At 38.0% G+C, this 19,861-nt stretch overlaps 1 protein-coding gene across 1 annotated transcript; it reads left to right on the forward strand.

Annotated features, from left to right (window-relative positions):
* The first annotated feature begins 19,022 nt into the window (after positions 1-19,022).
* On the forward strand, positions 19,023-19,581 carry LOC110880778. Its single transcript, XM_022129232.1, has 2 exons — positions 19,023-19,334; positions 19,405-19,581. The coding sequence occupies exons 1-2, from the start codon at positions 19,023-19,025 to the stop codon at positions 19,579-19,581; spliced, it is 489 nt and encodes a 162-aa protein (XP_021984924.1).
* Positions 19,582-19,861: the final 280 nt, after the last annotated feature.

A 19,861-nucleotide genomic window follows, 5' to 3' on the forward strand; every position in this document is an offset into this window, starting at 1 on the left:
TCTTCAACTCATCCCATGACAGACCATAGGCTGCATCATTTCCGCGCTTGTTCCTCTCGGCCGTCCACCAGGCTAGTGCGCGGGACTGGAAAACGTCTGTAGCATTTAGAGTGCGGAGATTGTCAGGACATCCACTCTGACGCAAGGTGACTTCGATCGAGTCGAACCATTGAAACAAGGCCGTAGGGCCTTCTTCGCCAGTGAACTCTTTCGGTCCGCATGCCTTGAACTGTTTGAAGCTGAAAGCAGCTGTAGGAGTAGCTTTGGGAGTCTCGGTCCTGGACTCTTCAGACGATTTGCTCACAGTCTCGTATAGGTCACTCACGATCTTAGGAACTACCTTTGCTACTTGCTTAGCGACGAGAGCAGCAAGGCATTTGTCTCTCTGTTCTTGATGAGTAACTCGTGGGTGACGGGGTCCAGATGACGACATTGTCTGCAACAGACATCGTCATAGGTTTCAGACACAATATAGTCGAATCTCGCCTCACATGTCTAACATTACTAAAGTTCAGGAACACGTATAATCATGTAACCACATAAGCACATAATCACAGAGTCACACATGCACAAGAGCACATAAGCACGTAAGGCACAGAAGCACATAACAACATACGCATGTAATCACAAGAGGCACATAGAGACACATAGAAGATTCTGACTGCCTCAGAACACAAAACCTATCATTCAAAGTCTACGCGTGCGGACTTTTTGTTGCGAGGGATTGCGTACAGCGGTTATCATATCGTATAGTTGAGCGCGATTATCGATTCGAGATAGACGTGTAGTGTAGTTCGTGTGTGTCGATTGAAGCGAAAAGCAAAAGCGAATAAATCACCAAAAATCGTAACATATAAACATGTAATATCACATAAAACACATAAAATCCATAAAAATAGCAATATCGGAGTCGGCAGTAGCGAGCTCAGAATCGAAACACATAAAAATCGAGAAGTAGATTGTCTGCGGCTATATAGACATCGACTAACCAAAGTGATTCGACTATTCACAAGGACTTTTCGTACACACTTTGGCCTTCGGGACTGTGCTCTCGCCTCGAATCTGGGCGATCGGCACGCATCCTTCCAGTCATATCGTGACTTCAAGTCGTTGGAGTCCGTCGAGACTTTGGTGAGAGTTTTGTAAAACCAAAGATAGAGGCGGAACTAGTCGTCAAGGTTCGGGTTTCACCCCTGACTTGACAACCTTGCTCCTGTTTTGATAAAATGGAAGAGAATTATATACCAAAGTACGGATTTCACTCCTGATTCAATGCAAATTCTCGTGTTTATAGATAAAAATGCGGGTCGAACAAGCAATTTAGTCGAGAGTTTGCGGTTTTCACACCTAATCTTGACCTAATCGCCAGTTACTTTTTTGAAAATTAAAGTGCAGTAATAGTGTAGCGTAGGCGAGAATAGCGAGAAACAGCAAGTAAGCTCGTACATAATCCCTACAGGATATGCACAAGTCGGTCTGTTGGTACCTAACTATAGACTAAGTCGTTCCTAAGACACCGACCCGGACTAGGTCGAGCCTTGCCTAATTCCCTATAGTTATGGCTCTAATACCAATCTGTCACACCCCAACCGATGGCGAAATCATCGGGGTTTGTCCAGAAGTTTCCATAACAACTATAATTACCAATTATTTAGAGCAACACGTCCCATACCATGTCATAAAAGATAACATAATTATTACAGACAAGATCTAGTCAAATTGTTCTGTTCTGACAACTCAGATTTTTATTACAGACAATTGTTTATTGATCTAGGTCTTTCCTAGCCTCGATTTCACAGCAAGCTAAGCAAATAAGCATCCTAAGCACCTATCACATACGTTAAAGTACAAGTCAATACACGTATTATAAAGGTGAGCATACAAGTTTAATAGATATAATAGAGTTCGAAATCGTTACGCATAACCGGCACATACATAGTGTAAAATGAGGCATGTTAGTTATCGACATGAACCTATCGATACCCATGACTGCGAGTTGACTGCCCAAAGCAGTTTGTAACACACACTCACCACTATGAGCCATGTAACAAATTGTCCTTAACAACCCCTAAGTGAACAGTTGCTGAGTCCAAACAAATAGTACTACCATTGCTAAGGCAGGTAGACAACATTCAATGTGTAAACATAACAAACAAGCATTCATTAAGTCACGTATAACATGCGGTAATTGGTTTGCGATTAAAGTATTATGTAGTGTGTTAGATGTGATTTAGAATAAGTGACGTATGTAACACCCAAACGTGCGTAAAGCAAAAAGGGATCGAGTATACTCACAGTGATTGGTGGATTGAAGGGAGCGCTAGGGAGTAAGATTAGCCTAATCAGAACGATAGCATAACGATAAGCGGCGTGTAAAACGACACAAGTGTTAGTGGGTCGGACAGCAATCCGATCGGATGGAAGTTCGATCGGGTGGCCAGTCATTCGGGTGACAGTCCGCTCGGATGGTCATCCGATCGGGTGACCTTTCGAGTGGATTGTTACTTCCTTTGGGAAGGTTGTGTTTGTGTATGATGGCTTGTCTTTTGAAATTTTCGTTGTAGCATTTTGAAATCATAGAAGTATCTCTACTTTTCAGGTCGGTCGATCGGACGGACGTTCGATCGGTCGGCAACCCGATTGGTTGGACACTTTAGTGAGAACAAGTTCACAGCAGTTTGTTACTCGATCGGATTGTAGTCCGACCGGGTGACAATCCGCTGGCATTGAACATATTTGAAAATTGTTTAAGTATTGAAGTCTGAACATTACATGGTCGAGTGGTAGTCCGATCGGGAGGTAATCCGATCGGGTAGCACTTCGTTCAATGTTTAACATTGAAAATAAAAGTTGAGTGTGGGGCCAAGGTGCAAATTGATCGGGTGACAACCCGATCGAGTGACAATCCGATCGGACAGCAGTTCGATCGGGCGACACTTCTTTCTGGTGTCCCGGTCGTCTTCTTCCATGGTCATTTTGATAGTTTGTCGTTTTATCGAGATGTTTTGATAACGTGTTAAGCAACAGAAACTTCGTCAAATACTTGGTAATCCTGATCGGACAGGAATCACCCAAATCCGACTAGGGCTGTAAACGAGCCGAGTCGAGCCAAGCTAGACCCAGCTCGAGCTCGGCTCGAACTCGATTCGAGCTGGCTCAGCTCGAGCTCGAATCTCAAATCGAGCTGAGATTTGAGGCTCGAGCTCGGCTCGATTAGAATTCGAGCTAGCTCGGCTCGGCTCGATCTAGCTCGAATTAACAAAAAACCGCAAAAACACCCTTAAAAATGAATTTCTGCATAGCCTAAGGGCCATAATTCTCATTTAATTTAAGCATATGGCTAAATATGCAAGTATAAATAGTTAATTCACTTTCTCCATTGTCTTTACCTTCTTTTATAGGGGAGATACTCCCTTAGTTTTTGTTTTTTCAGCGATGTGGGACAAAAAAATGAAGGATGTAAACCTTATCGAGCCAGCTCACGAGCTCACGATCCGCGCCATGCCAAGCTCGAGCTCGGCTTGTTTACACACCGAGCCGAGCCGAGCTGGCTCGTTTACAACCGAGCCAATTTTGAGCCGAGCTTTCTTCGAGCTTTTTTCGAGCGAGTTTTGAGCGAGCTGCGAGCCACGAGTTTTTTGAACACCCCTAAATCCGACTAGTTGACTGTTCGAGACGGTGTTCCATGTTTAACCCGAGATCGGTAATCTCGTGGATAGAATCCAGATCTTGAACCAACACAACCACAAGAATGCGTAGAAGATCAGGACAAGCTCCGATTCTATCGATTTTGTGTGCATTGAGTGTAAAAGAGTTGAAAGAAAGTTGGAAAACCATATTTCAGTCCTTTTCACCTTGATTATGTTTAGATCTATGAAAGATCTTTGTTTATTTATGTGGAAATCATTCAGATCTAAGTTGTTCTTGGAGGATTGAAGCCAAAACATGAAGTTCATAAGAACACCATGATGACATCATCCTAGAACACCTCAAATCTAGTGATTTCACGGTTAAAAGTTAAGATTCAAAAGATAGAAAGGTGTAGATTTGCGTGTAGATCAACAAAGTACAAGATTTAGATTGAGATCTTACCGGAATCGCGAGAAATCGAAGAAATGGTAAGATTGGAGCGTTGGTCAGACAGGAGAATGCAAAAGTGGTAAGTTGTGATGTTGACAGGGGTATTTATAGGGTTTCCCAAAAAGGAAAAGGGGAGGGAGAGGCTGGTCGACCGAGTGGCAGCTCGATCGAATGGCGGGTCGATTGAGTGGTAGCTCGATCGAGCGGCTGGTCGATCGGCTGGTCACTTGGTTGATTAGCCACTCGATTCGAGTGTTTGGTGCGATGAGTTTTTGCTGTTTCGGTTGTGATTGCGAGCGTTGCGATGCGATAGAGTTTCCTATTCAAATTACTTTTAATCGCAACTACTATATCATCATACAATCATCCTTAATTCACTTGCGTTTAGCGTTTGCGATTCGATTGCGATTGAGTTTCAATTGCGTTTCGATTAATCACCACAACATAAACATAAATGAACATGCACAGGTAACACATAAAAGCACACACACATAAAACAATATTCAGAACGCGTAATTCGAGTTGCGAGTGCGATGGCGATAAAGCGATAAGCGATAAAACATGCGATAAATATCGAATAAACCTTGATTATTAATAAGTATTCCACATAATACAACTAACGTAAAACATAAAATAGACTAACTATAAGTCAAAGAAGTCAAAACAGGGATTGAGCAAGGAGTGATAGGTCGTAATTAGCAATCTTGTTTTCCTTTAACTTCAATCTTGACTTTGACTTTGACTTTCGAAACACGGGGTGTTACAGGTGGTGTCGGCAGGTGGAGGTGTTGTCAGAGGTGGAGGTGGAGGTGGTGTCGGAGGTGGAGGTGGAGCTAGGGTTTTGGAGCAGATGGATGTTTTGAAGAGGGAGAGAGGGAGAAGAGGTTGGCAGAGGTTTGAAGACATGGGGAAGGATCCGCTTAGGGAAGAGGTGAGGCAGAGGTAAAAGCTCTGCAGATCTTCAAGAAAACAAACAAGCTGCAGGACCCTTATGTCTGCGCGCGTCTGCGCGACGCAGACATAAGTGCTCAGAAAAAAACAAACACCACCTAAATGAACAAAAGAAACAAATATGCAGCAAAATCTAACATAAATACGAAGAAAAGGAATAAACGTGGCATGCCTGACCCCTCGACAGCATCTCCCCAAGCAAAAACAAGAAACAGAAGGCTGACCATGGCCCATGCCCAGCGAGCACGGGGGCGTGGCCACGTGTCTGCAGAAATAGATAAAGCTATGGAAGCTTCTATTCCTGACAAGGGGGCGTGCCCAGCTTAGCACGGGGCGTGGTAAACGCTAAGATTTGCAGAATCTTGCAAATCTTGATACTACAGATACGCTTCTACACACAGGGCTGTGCCCAGCGAACACGAGGTCATGTGGGGCCTAATGCAGACAAGAACAATTAATGAAGGAAGAGAAAGTAGATAGCCATGGGGCCGTGTCCAGCGGACACGGGGCCATGGCCGGGCTTCTCTTCAGGCTATAAATAGGGGTGCTTGGCTCACTTCAAAGGCTTCCCTTGGCAAACCACCTCTCTCCCACTTTGCCACCACTCCACCACCATTACAACACCTACATTGTGACAACCCTCACTAAACCAGGTATCCGTACGATTTAATTAATAATAATTTACTGCTTAATTACTGTGCTTACCTGAAATTGTGGACAAACTGCTACTTGATTACTGATACTTGTACATACCTGCATCATACTCTGTTTACTGTCACTACATTATTTACATGCTGAACCTTAGTGACAAACATGATGCACAAAAGCACAGTAGCACTATGAACGGATAATCTATTGAACGTGCTGTCATAACTGGCACCAGGCAGATACTGCCTCTAAGGCCTGTATGAGCCAGAAATATTTTACTACACTAGTAGTGAGTGTAGGGATACAAGGGTTGTAGAACTGCGTCTCTAGGAATAAGTTACAGTGACAGGATGTGCCTAAAACGAACGCTAAGTACAAAATTCAGCACTTTAATTAACAATTCAGCTTCTAGCTAACTAATAAAGTGCCAAAACATGAGAAAAATATTACTAGACACTTTCCAGAGTGTCGGGGATAAGTTGTGTCACTAAAAATAATAATAACGACACTTTAAAGCTTTGTTAAACGCTTTAATAGATTACTATCCAACCGAACAACCGGACTTTACCCGGAACATGAAAATATTGCCATTAACATTATTTATCTTTTTCTGAGCCTGTTAGGGTCCCTGAATACCTTAGCACCCGCTTAAATGCACAACACACTAGTAACCGGGTTAATCCCTAAACTAACTAACTATAACGTAACTAATGGTTGGATTTGAACTAAGCTACCCCCCCCCCTAACCAAACCGTCCCCAAGAGGGGACACCCTTGTACCATTTGTGATTAAATTAATCACCCTTGTTTCATATCAAGAAAACACATGATCCATTGGGTAATTTACTTGATAATTGTCTATAAGAACAAGAGTTTACACATCATAATCATCCAACACTTCACAACTCACAACCACAACTCTCTCTCTCTCTCAAAAGCTTTCGGCCGAACTCCCCTATATCACCCATCAATTTTTTGAGCTTTGATCATCCAATTCCAAGTTCATTCAAGTGTTAAGGATCACCTACGAGGAGGCTTGGTGCATTCGGAAGGCGAAGGACCTCATCTCATTGCTTTTATCCACTCATTTTGCGTCTAGATTCTTCCCTAGCCTCGAGCTAGTAGTAAGTTGCTTGAATCACACTCTCGATCTATTTTAAGATGGTTAAAATGATATGTAACGGTTAAAAGTCATGAACATGCAAGATGATACATAAAAGTCTACTAAAAATGCTAGTAATGATGGTTAAAAGCTTGAATGTTGTGTAAATCTTGTAGTATTTGATTTGTGTGGTTATTTAGGCCCGATCTATGTTGTGGTAGCTCGGATCATCGTTTAACCCGGATTGGTCATGATCATGGATTATGACATAAAGCTTGTTTAAGTGTAACAAGGGTTAAGTGATGAAACTCTACCACACCTCAAACTTGAACTTGTGTAAAAAATGATTTTACTTACGAAATAGTGTTTAAAACTAGTAGATCTACGGATCTACAAGCGGTATTCTCAAAGAACCAAGTGTCAAAGAAATCATATTTTCCAAAGCCGGATCTTACATGAACAAGAATGATTTTTAAACACACAAGTGTGTAACCACTTGTGTAACACCAAGTTTCGACAAAGAACTAGTTTTGTCAAAATTTTACAATAAGTTGTAAAGATGGGATTTCTTTAAAAACGAGGTTTTTATGAAACCGGATTGATTTATATAAAGATCCACTAAAAGTAATGGGATTTACTTCATAGTTTTGAAAAACTACAAGTTCATGTAATTCTTGCGATTTACATAATTACTGACTAGTTTGTTGCTTTGAACGTTGTTTTGATTGAATGAGAAAATTGTTGGGTTGATTTATAAAAGAAAATGATACGCTTGAAAGCGTGGCCACCTCCCGTTACAGAGGAAACTCTGGCGAAATTTTTCCAAAAACCTAACACTTAGAATTATTTTCACTACAAGTGTTAGAAATACTTTTCGACTTGTTTTCAAATTACAGATTTCGCCACGACTTTATTTACAAAACATCGGAGGTGGGATTTCATAAAATAAAACTTGGTAAATATATATTTAGTATATATTTTTCATAACGTCACTTGTTATGTGTTTATGATTATTTTGTGAAATATACAAATATTATTTTTAGGGTAAAAATAATATTATCGAATGTTAACGAATCCAAAATAATACGAACGCCTCTACGGTAAATATATAAGTTACACCGGTAATTATTATTATCACTCGATCGTTAAAACGTAACTTACGCATTTTTAAGGAAATATTTATGAACGCGTATTTTTGCCAAGGTATTATTTGGGAAAATTATATGTAATAGAAAATATAATATTTTTTAGAAGAATATTTATATTTTGGAGTTAGAAATAAAATATATTTTAAGTGAGACTTAATAATATATTTCGAACACACATGTATTAAATCCCCCATCCTTGGGAAGGAAAATGATTACCAAGTATTTACTAAATGTAAAACACGAAATAGTTGTCTAACTATTTCCCAAAAACTTAAACCATAAAGCTAAGGCACGGCCGTCCGTCTAATAGAGCTAGTACATGTAGGTCGTCGCACAGCTGCTTGAGCAGGAGATATACTTGGTAGAGACGCACCACTGTGAGTTCATGTCCCCCTTTTCTCTTAACTGTTTTCAGTTTTTAAACTGCGGGGGTGAAATACATGTTACTATGATTACAAGTACTTTATACATGGTATGGTTAGCGTAAGGAGGTTTACTACTTAGATCATGTGAGTGGGTAGGCGCAACTTGAGGCCATTAATCCTCAGGGTAGGACCGAGGGACAGGAGCAGTAGATCTATCTGGGTGTAGCGAGCCCAGCCCCAGGCCAAACAGAACGGACTTCGGGGTGACTTTGTGCCCAACGCATAAATCCGCTAGGTTTGAGTCTTCCTACTTGCACTTCACACATATCAATGGCCTTGCAAACCATTGGTGATCTCTTTTTCCTTATTTGCTACATACCAGGATTTTATACATACAAAGGTTTATTTACTCACTTACACATGAACTCACTCAACATTATTGTTGATTTTTCAACTTACATGTATTTCAGGGAATTAAAGGATCTGGCGCGGTATGACACGTTTTCCCGCTGCACTAGTTACGAGGTCATCCGGGTTTAGGGGATGTGACTCTTTCCTGGACAAGTCACAGTCCTTAAACTATGTTTATGTCATGTTGATGTTTGTGTTTGTTGAACAATGTTTATGTCATTAGGATGTGTTTCCGTTGAGACAATGTTGTTGTATTTGGTTTTTAAAACTTAACTAAATGGATGATCTTGCATGGTTTTATTTCATATAGCTTTGTTATGGTTAAGCTATGGTATTAAGAAGTCACACCAAAATAACCACGCTTCCGCAAAGCCAGGGTGTGACATACATCCACCACCATCATCCATCATCCACCTTAGAGTATGTGTAGTAGCCTCGGGATCCAAGATTGATCGTAAGAGCTCTTGTCAATCAAAGGCTGGCTAAGTCTCTTACATCACTTGGTGAAGACAAACATTTAATGTAATACTTTTGATTTTTAATCTTTTCGCACTTTTTATTTGGTTTTGTATTAGTGACTTTAATAACTAGTTTCTTATGTTGAAGGTGAAACTTCTTTATCATTTGTTCGTGGTGTCTTGGCATTACTTTACTGTCTATATAAAGTAAAAGATTTCACCATTCATATCTCTACGGTCTATATAGAGGTATGTGGGCTACCTGGTCGGGGGTTAAGGGAATGGTTTAGTAAGGTTCTTGCCTTGTTCAGTGTATAGATCCTGCAAGGACCTGGGTCAAGCTTACTAGGACCTCCTTCAATACCCACTGGTATTGGATGGCGGGGGTGCGAGTGGCTTGATCCCCTCATATGTAAACTACTATTAATACATTAAACCGGCTACTTGGGATTGTATCCCTGCTGACTCAAACCACTTAGCCGAGGGTAACGTCACCTTTAAAAGAGGGGCCTACCACTTTACGCATTAATAACCTAATTAATTATCTTTCAATATTCCGACCCTTTGGGATTGTATCCTTGCTGACTCAAACCACTGGGTTGAGGGTAACGTCACATTAGAAAGAGGGGCCTACAACTATAGGCGAGTCGGATCCAAGTGATTCATCTTGTCTATCTGTTTTTATTTTTATTTTTCAGCATTGTTTAAAACCTTTTCTAAAACTTTTGATTTGGTTAGACGTTGAGGATAAACCGGTATCTTACCGACACTATACTACGCTCACGATGGGTACACTTGCCCATGTGTGTGTTTAGTGTTAGTAGAATATCGTGTTTTATAAATTTAAAACTTGACTAATGTGTTAAAAAAAGGCTTAAAATAATAATAAAAACATATCACACCCAACACACACTAGGAAGCATACTTTGGCCTAATAGGTGGAATACTCTAGCTGAAATTTTGGTTAACGGTATTCACCCTTCCGGTTACTACATGTCCCTAATCAATAGAAAGTTCGAGACTTGGCGGGATTTTGAAAATCGAGGAGTGGGACTAGTTGACAAGGTGCGGGTTTCACCCCTAACTTGACAACGTCATACCCTAAGTGTGGTTGGTACTCGTCGGGTCAAGAAAGTTAATTCCGACACGCTGACGAGGGTCCACTAGATATGAAATGGAAATTTTCCATCAAGGTGAGGATTCTACTCCTAACTTGATGACGAATTTTGTGTAGAAAGAATAAGTGGATTGAGAGTCGTTCACCAAATTGTGGGTTTCACGCCTATTTCAGTGAAGTCGTCTCGTTTGTATGATGTGTTTTCGAGTTTAACATAATCGTGTAAAATGCCTTAGGAAAGACGTATGTTTTGAAATAGTAAAAACAAGTATGAGCACATAAAAGGTATTTAAAAAATTTAGCACATAAAAGATGTTTCAAGAAATTAACACATAAATCAAGTATGGTCAAGTATGGTGCTTAATTATAGACTAGGTCAAAAGCATGGCAATTTTCCTAATTCCCTATAGTTATGGCTCTGATACAATCTGTCATACCCTAATCGATGGCGGAAACATCGGAGTGAGACGAAATAGATTGCTCATTACTCATAACACTAAATTGTGATAAGTATTTAATAATAAATTTCATTTCATTCCTAAAATAATCAATTACATTGTTTGAAATATAATACAACAAGTTGGAAACAAATTAATTACAATATAATAAGTATTCAAAGTTAAAAATGCGTCTCTAGGCATCCTACTAAGTTCCGTGCATCATCATCATCATCATCATAATCCCGCAACATGTTTTAAAGTATTGTTCAATACAAAAGTATTTTCGAGTATACAAGTTTTAGAATACTAGCATATAAGTATAAAATATTGTCTCAAATCCAACATGGCAATTTATATACAAAGTTGAAGCTAGCATGCATAACTATAGGCCAAAGCCGAGTGTCTACGAGAATAATGTGCATCCCCCGTCACCGAAGTGAACAAGACCGTAAAGTATAATGACTTAACAATACCCCGACGGGCAGTGTGCTACTCCTATAGCGCTATAATTGTTAAGGTGGGCTAGCTAAGTTAATGACAAATAGAGTGCATGAAAGTATTCTAGCATAAACAACCTAAGCATAACAAATAGCATGTTTGGCGGATTGAGTGATTGAATATGTTTTATTATGTGTCTTGTAAATTTTAATAGTTGAAACATGTTACACCCAAAAGTGCATTAAAGCGTAAAAAGGGTCAAGTATACTCACGGTTTGCGAAGAAATTTTCATTTAGTGAGTTTGACGAGTCTTGAGTTGTTGGAACACCGAAGTGACCAATTTTGGTTCTTGAACTTTCTGCCTAAAGTTGAAAATCTTTGAGATTTGAGAGAGTTTGGAAGTAATTTGGAGTTGGTGCAAGTGTTTGGAAGGTGTTAGAGGTTGTATTTATAAGAGGGTTAAGTGGTTGGGGTTTAAATGAAGGTGATTGGGAGTTAGGAGGGGTATTAAATGAGTTGGTTGGAGGTTAGAAGGTGGGTTTAGGGTATTAAATGAGTTGGTTGGAGGTTAGGACATTAAAGAAAGTGGTTGGGGAGATGAAAATTTTCATTTTTATTCCTTGCATTTGTATTGTTGGTTATTTTAATGTATAAAGGTGTATGCAGGTATATTATAAGTATGATACATGTATGAACATGATTCCGAGAAAATATAATCTCGATGTACGTCTCGGTTTTAAACTAAAACGTGTATTTCGCGATTGATTACATATTATGCATGTATGATTAAACAAGGTTGATATAAAAATACGATCTCCATTATGATCAAAGTCTCGAGATTACAAGGATTGAAATGAAGTAAGAATACAAGTTTCTAAAAATAAAAATGTGAATACAACTTTCTAAATATGGAAAGTACAGAAAGTGCAGAGCGTTACAGTCTCCCCTACTTTAGGAAATTTCGTCCCGAAATTTATTCAAGAGGAAGACTTTGTAAAAAGGCATTTTGGTTAAAATGATTGACTAATGTCGAGATTTTGAAGTTTTGAAGTGTGTTGAAAACGTATGAAATTTTGACGAACGAAACGATAGGGTTGTAAAAGTAGTTCGTTTGACTAAGGCGACTTAAGGCATTAGTCGTGAGTATGAGTAAAACGTCTTTGTGTGTGTAGGCAAGGTGATTTTGAATAAGTTTTGAATAACTCAATGGAAGGAATATTTTAAAAGGATGTTGTATAAGAAGAAATGTTTTCGTATAAAGTATGTGTATTTTGATGAAAAGCACGGCCCGCATCGTAGGTCGTAAGAAAGTTTTATCGATTTTAAGGAGCACCAGTAAAATCACGTGTCTGTAGAAAATTGCTTATTGGTGAGAAATGGGAAGGATAGGTATTTATCAAAAAGTTTTGTTGGTAATTGGGCTGACTAAGTAGGTTTGAGCGTAAATAAGGATGGAAGATAGTTTTAAAAGCAAGGAAGTATTTTGAAGGATGGAACGTTAAATCGATTGATTGTAAATAAGGTTTGTATAAAAGTGAAAGAATAATTGGGAATAATTGTGGTTCGAGAGTGAGCAAACGATCTGGTGGATGAATGCCAGGATAGGAATGGTATGATTATTGGATACAATGCGAATATGATTGTTGATGATTAGGTCTCGCCATGGATAATCGGATATCGCGCATTTAGCAGTGCGTTTGTGAGTTATTAAAGTTTGTGTAATCGTGTGTAAATAAAGTTTGCAAAACACCGAATTTCTCATGGCACGTTTTACGAAAGTTTGGTAATATGGTGAAAACACTTATATATAGGAAGTACCAGCGTCGTATTCACCACGTTTTAACCATGTTACGTCCGTTTCGTTATTCGATGTCATGTTACGTTCCGTGTCTTACCATACACAATAGAACACCCTATGATTCTCATGCGCCTACCACTATAATCCCGTGTGCACCCATGATTATATTGATCGTCGCATGATCCACATAGTTTGTACTAGTTGTGTATGAGTCAGGGTATACAGTAACTTTGAAAATAAGAATGTGTGCATATGATAGCGTATGAAAATCAAGTATACGAGTATGATTATGTTTAAGTATGTATGCGACCAATGTAAGTGAACCACTCGGGTTATGCTCACGTATAGGTACGAATGTACGAGTATGAGTATGAGTATGAATATAAGTATGCGTTTGAGTATAAGTATGAAGATGAGTGTAAGTATGAGTATAAGTATAAGCATGAATGATAATGATTGCGTATATAGTATAAATTGAATACAACGAATTTAAGCATATAAAATGATCAAGAAGTTTTGAGTATGTAAAACGAATGATATATGTGAGATTGTCGTGAAATATTGACTAAAACGTGTACGATTATATGCATGTATAGTTGTTTGAATAAATCATTGTGTTTATTGAATCAAAACAGATTGAGTTTGACGGAAATGGAGAATCAAGTTTGTGAACGTCAAAAGAATATAAAGTATCTGATTGCTATGCGGGATGTGTTTTGTAAAAAGGGAAATGCTACTCTTGTTTCAAAAAATGGATTTACGTATGTCGAAGATGGTTGTTTCTTATGAAGTATCCTTGTCCACGTGTTTGGAATTGGAATGGTGTATCGAGTGGTATTTGAAAAGATTTTTTTTTTTGAAAATAGAAAGTTTGTTGTATTTAAAGTATTTCGTATCACAAATTTTAGAAAGTTTTGTGAAAAATTTGGTCCTTGAAAATAATTCCAACAAAATGAACTTAGTGATTTGATAAGAGTTTTATTAAAGCGATTTATTGATTTTGAAAAAAAGTTTTAGCAAAATGATTTATTGATTTTGAAAAGAGTTTTAGCAAAATGATCTTATAATATCTATAAGATTTTATAAGCATGCGATAAAAAGTTGGTTTGGTTTACGATTGAGTACAAAGTCCTTAGTATAATGATATAATGTGAGCATGTTTTAGTGATTAGGTCGAGTATGAAGTTCGTGGGCAAGAGATTCATTAGACCGGTTAAGTTGATAGGTAGCATTTCATAAAATTTTGAAAATCGGTTAATAAAACGTTTAAGGTATGATTAGGGATTTTGCGTGTGGGATTTGTGTAAAACAGATTGTAAGGTAAGAAATACGTTTGATAAAACAATGAATTTTGAAATTTTCGCAAAAGTAAGGATGATAAACGATTTAGGTATGAAGCTTGATCGTGTGGTTGACATAATAAAGTCTCTTGAAAAGAAAGTTTGGTAATGATCACCAAGGTAAGGGAATCACCCCTAGTTCGTTGGTAAGGTTGTTTTAAGAAGGGAAGGGGCGGAACTAATCGTCAAGGTAAGGAAAACACTCCTATCTTGATGATATGCCTCCATTTTGGGATTACGAGTAACGTAAATCATGTTGGTGGCGTTTTTGAAATCATGCCTGCGAATAATGTATAAGTGTATGAAAGTGTGTAGTATGATGTGTGTGTAACCATCTTGAAAATAATTTGAATGTTTGGAAAGGAAAGTTTGAATCGTGATAAGCGAAAAATTGATATTAGTAAGATGGAAATTTGATTAAGACTTGGATTGTTCCAAAATGGAACTTTTGACTAAACCAAAGTGGTCGAAAGTTCTTTTGAATTTGGGAAGCATGCTTTGGCCTAATAGGTGGAGTACTCTCGCCGAAATTTCGGTTAACGGTATTCACCCTTCCAATTACTACATGTCCCTAATCAACTGGAGTTCGAGACTTGGCGGGATTTTGAAAATCGAGAAGTGAGACTAGTTGACAAGGTACGGGTTTCACCCCTAACTTGACAACATCGTACCCTAAGTGTGGTTAGTACTCGTCGGGTCAAGAAACTTAATTCTGACACGTAGACGAGGGTCGACTAGATTTGAAATGGAAATTCTTCATCAAGGTGAGGATTCCACTCCTAACTTGATGGAGAATTTTTTGTAAAAAGAATAAATGGATTGAGAGTCGTTCACCAAATTGTGGGTTTCACGCCTATTTTGGTGAAGTCGTCTTGTTTGTATGATGCGAGTGTTTTCGAGTTTAACATAATCGTGTAAAATGCCTTAGGAAAGGCGTATGTTTTGAAATAGTAAAAACAAGTATGAGCACATAAAAGGTATTTCAAGAATTTAGCACATAGAAGATGTTTCAAGAAATTAGCAAATAAATCAAGTATGGTCAAGTATGGTGCTTAACTATAGACTAGGTCAAAAGCATGGAAATTTTCCTAATTCCCTACAATTATGGCTCTGATACCAATCTGTCACACCCCAACCGATGGTGGAAACATCGGAGTGAGATGAAATAGATTGCTCATTACTCATAACACTAAATTGTGATAAGTATTTAATAATAAATTTCATTTCATTGCTAAAAGAATCAACTACATTATTTGAAACAGAATACAACAAGTTGGAAATAAACGAATTACAATAAAATAAGTATTCAAAGTTTAAAACGTTTCTAGGCATCCTACTAAGTTCCGTGCATCATCATCATCATCATCATAATCCTGCAACATGTTTTAAAGTATTGTTCAATACAAAAGTATTGGCGAGTATACAAGTTTTGGAATACTAGCATATAAGTATAAAAGATTGTCTCAAATCCAACATGGCAATTTATATACAAAGTTGAAGCTAGCATGCATAACTATAGGCCAAACCCGAGTGTCCACGAGAATAATGTGCATCCCCCGTCACCGAAGTGAACGAGACCGTAAAGTATAATGACTTAACAATACCCTGACGGGCGGTGTGCTACTCCTATAGCGCTATAATTGTTAAGGTGGGCTAGCTAAGTTAATGACAAATAGAGTGCATGAAAGTATTCTTCCATAAACAACCTAAGCATAACAAATAACATGTTTAGCGGATTGAGTGATTGAATATGTTTGATTATGTGTATTGTGAATTTTTATAGTTGAAACATGTTACACCCAAAAGTGCATTAAAGCGTAAAAGGGTTAAGTATACTCACGGTTTGCGAAGAAATTTCCACTTAGTGAGTTTGACGAGTCTTGAGTTGTTGGAACACCGAAGTTACCAATTTTGGTTCTTGAACTCTCTGCCCAAAGTTGAAAATCTTGGAGATTTGAGAGAGTAAGGAAGTAATTTGGAGGTGGTGTAAGTGTTTGGAAGGTGTTAGAGTTGGTATTTATAAGATGGTTAAGTGGTTGGGGTTTGAATGAAGGTGGTTGGGAGTTAGGAGGGGTATTAAATGAGTTGGTTGGAGGTTAGAAGGTGGGTTTAGGGTATTAAATGAGTTGGTTGGAGGTTAGGACATTAAAGAAAGTGGTTGGGGAGATGAAAATTTTCATTTTTATTCCTTGCATTTGTATTGTTGGTTATTTTAATGTATAAAGGTGTATGCAGGTATATTATAAGTATGATACATGTATGAATGTGATTCTGTGAAAATATAATCTCGATGTACGTCTCGGTTTTAAACTAAAACGTGTATTTCACGACTGATTACTTATTATGTATGTATGATTAAACAAGGTTGATATAAAAATACGATCTCCATTATGATCAAAGTCTCGAGATTACAAGGATTGAATGAAGTAAGAATACAAGTTTCTAAAAATAAAAATGTGAATACAACTGTCACAATATGGAAAGTACAGAAAATTGAGGAGCGTTACAGATATGACCACAGTCACTAGTTGAAAGAATGATCAATAGTGATACGACCACAGTCACTAGTTGAAAGAAGGATCAACAGTGATAGGACCACAGTCACTAGTTGAAAGAACGATCAACAATGATACGACCATAGTAAATAGTTGAAAGAACGATCAACAGTGATACGACCACAATCACTAGTTGAAAGAATGATCAACAGTGATATGACCACCATCACGGGAATCACCTAGTGACAAATACATTTGAATAATAGTAAGATAAAAACGAATGTAAAAACTCTTAATACTGTAAATATAAGAAGATGTGTCATTTTTATACCAAATGAATGAATTCACCAGTATTTCATGCTGATCAAATGTTTTTAAACATGTTTCAGGTGATTACGGTAGATCTGTGATACGACACCAAAAGGCTTCAAGAAGTGGCTTATTTTATAAATTAAATTAAGAAATGTTGTTTATGAATTCGGGTTTATCCCCTATTAAAAGTTACCTTTAAAAAACATGGGTTTTATTCCCATTTGTTATAAATATAATCTGGTGTTTCTAAACTCTGATATTTTCCTAACTACGATCCTGATGAAAAATTTTCCAGTGCGTATTTAATTAACACGAGTATCACCTGCCCGGTTCACGGCTCCCGCTCCCAGGGTGGGGTCGGGGGTTGTGACATTAATGTTATTCTTAAATTTAATCGATACCTTTCTACGTCTATGAGAAACCATATACATCATCCTACACTAACGGTTTCCCTCCTGATTTTGGGACGAAATTCCCAAAAGTAGGGGGATTGTAACATCCGCCAAAAACAGATCTCTGAAACCCAACCCGGATTTCAGAACTGGGTCCATAGGAAAATAATTAAGAATGGAAATTTTTGTTATTTTTATTAATTTGTTATTTAAAGTTGGTTACGTATCACTTTGGGTAAAAGCTGGGTTAAGAATGTTAAACGTACAAAGGATTTCAGTTAGTTCGGTTAAATTTATTAAAGGGAATCATTAAATGAGTTAATGATGTTAGTTAATCCAAGTTATAAGTTAAGGGTAAGTTTTGTAAATAATGGGAAACTATATCATAACAAATCCTAACTAACTAGGTTAGTTTTGTTAACAATGGAAAGTAAAATATAACATATTGGGTTAGTTTATTTGCTAATGAATTGGATTAATCTAGTTAATAAAGCTCAGGGACCGTGTTGTAATTTTTGAAACTTGGAAAAGGATTTTAATTAACAAAAAGAATAACCCGATGGAGCCGGGGATTCGAACCCAGGTCTCCACCCGGGCAACGTAAAATCAATATAAACAACCGCTCCATATGTTGCTGTTATATGTCATGTTAGTTTGCACAATGAAGATTGATGTTCAGCCGTGTTCTGATCCTAGTAGTCCTACCATACAATTTAGAAGATGTTACATATGTTTTGCATCAATGATGGTAGGTTTCAAGGCAATTGGAAGAGAAATTCTTGGTCTAGATGCTTGTTTCATGAAAGGTCTGTTTCCAGGACAAACAACAGTTGGTATTTATGAAAACAATGGAATTTACCCAGTGGCATATGCCTTAGTTGAGGCTGAAACGTTCAAGTCTTGGGAATGATTTCTAGGGTTGTTGGGGATGACCTTGATTTACCAATATACTTAATGTTCACATTCATTATAGATAGACAATAGGTAATTATATAATTATATTTTTTTCATCTTGTTATTGACACTTCCTTTTAATAATTATAGGGTCTTCTGCTAGCTTTGTCAAAGGGGTTCCCCCGTGCAGAGCATAGGTATTGTTTAAGGCATATCCATGAAAACATGAAGAAACAATGGCGTGACGACTTGTATAGAAACATGTCATGGGGTGTAGCTTGTAAGATGCATGTGCCTTGCTGGGAAAATGCAATGGAAGAAGTAAGAAAGGCAGAGCCTCTACTCCATGAATGGATGAAACATATCCCACCTGAAGCTTGGTGTTGTTTTCACTTTAGTGGGAGGGTAAAATGTGACATGCTATTAAACAACATATGTGAGGTATTCAATAGGCAGTTAGTTGGAGGAAGAGATAAACCAATAATCACCTGTTTGGAATTCATAAGACTTTACATGACCAAACGAATTGTGAATTTTAAGAAAATTATTGCTAGATCAATCGGTCCATTAACTCCCCATTCTACAGAGGTGTTTAACAAGATAAATGATGAAGCATCATAGCTGAACGTGTTGATGGTGGATGCTGATCATTACCAAGTGAATAGTACAAGATCTCAATGTGTGGTAGACGTAAAAGAGAAAATATGTACTTGCAGAAAATGGGATTTGACGGGAATGGCATGCAATCATGCAATTACAACTATATGGGACATGGCTAGAAATGATATAAGGGCGGGTATTCCAGAAGAGTGGGTATCAGAGGTGTATTGGCTGGATACATGGAAGAAGGTTTTCGAGAATGTCATAAAATCAATTCCCGGGCCAGACAATTGGAGACCATCTAGATGTCCAACTACATTGACTCCTCCAAAACACCATAAGCAGGTAACCTTAAACCCACTCCTATTTATAAGATGTTCCAATATTTGACTCATGCAAGTACAATTGTTTGTAGGTTGGTATGCCCAAAAAGAAAAGAAAAAAGGAATTCGGTGAAGATGAAGTTGTCGCTGATTTTGATAACGGTGAAAAAATGACCCGGAAGGGCACTACCTCCATGTGCATCAAGTGTGGTAACAAGGGCCACAACATGAGAAGCTACAAGGGACAGGGTGGAGTCCATGGTCGGTAGTCCAGAATGCTACGCAAGGTGCACCGGGGGTAAATCAGGCTCATTAGTGCAGTAGAGATGGTTGTCTGAGGTCCATTGAGTTTGTTGGGACAATTTTATGTTGGATGTGTTAATGTTAACTTGGTTTTTAATTTGGAGACAATTAATTAGGTTTAAGACATGTTGTCTTTTGCCTATATAGGCAGTTTGACTTCGGATGCTTTGACTTTTGTGAATGTGTATGTTCTACTTTGGAGACAATTTCATGTTGCATGTACATATGTTGCCTCTAAATTGTCAA

The sequence above is a fragment of the Helianthus annuus genome, chromosome 12 (genome assembly GCF_002127325.2).
Source record: "Helianthus annuus cultivar XRQ/B chromosome 12, HanXRQr2.0-SUNRISE, whole genome shotgun sequence".
In the NCBI taxonomy this organism is placed as follows: domain Eukaryota; kingdom Viridiplantae; phylum Streptophyta; class Magnoliopsida; order Asterales; family Asteraceae; genus Helianthus; species Helianthus annuus.

Bases quoted from the DNA above. Each gene is read 5' to 3' on its own strand.
- LOC110880778 (XM_022129232.1), top strand. From the start codon at position 19,023: ATGGTGGATGCTGATCATTACCAAGTGAATAGTACAAGATCTCAATGT. The intron at 19,335-19,404 runs GTAACCTTAAAC...AATTGTTTGTAG, and splicing joins CTCCAAAACACCATAAGCAG to GTTGGTATGCCCAAAAAGAA.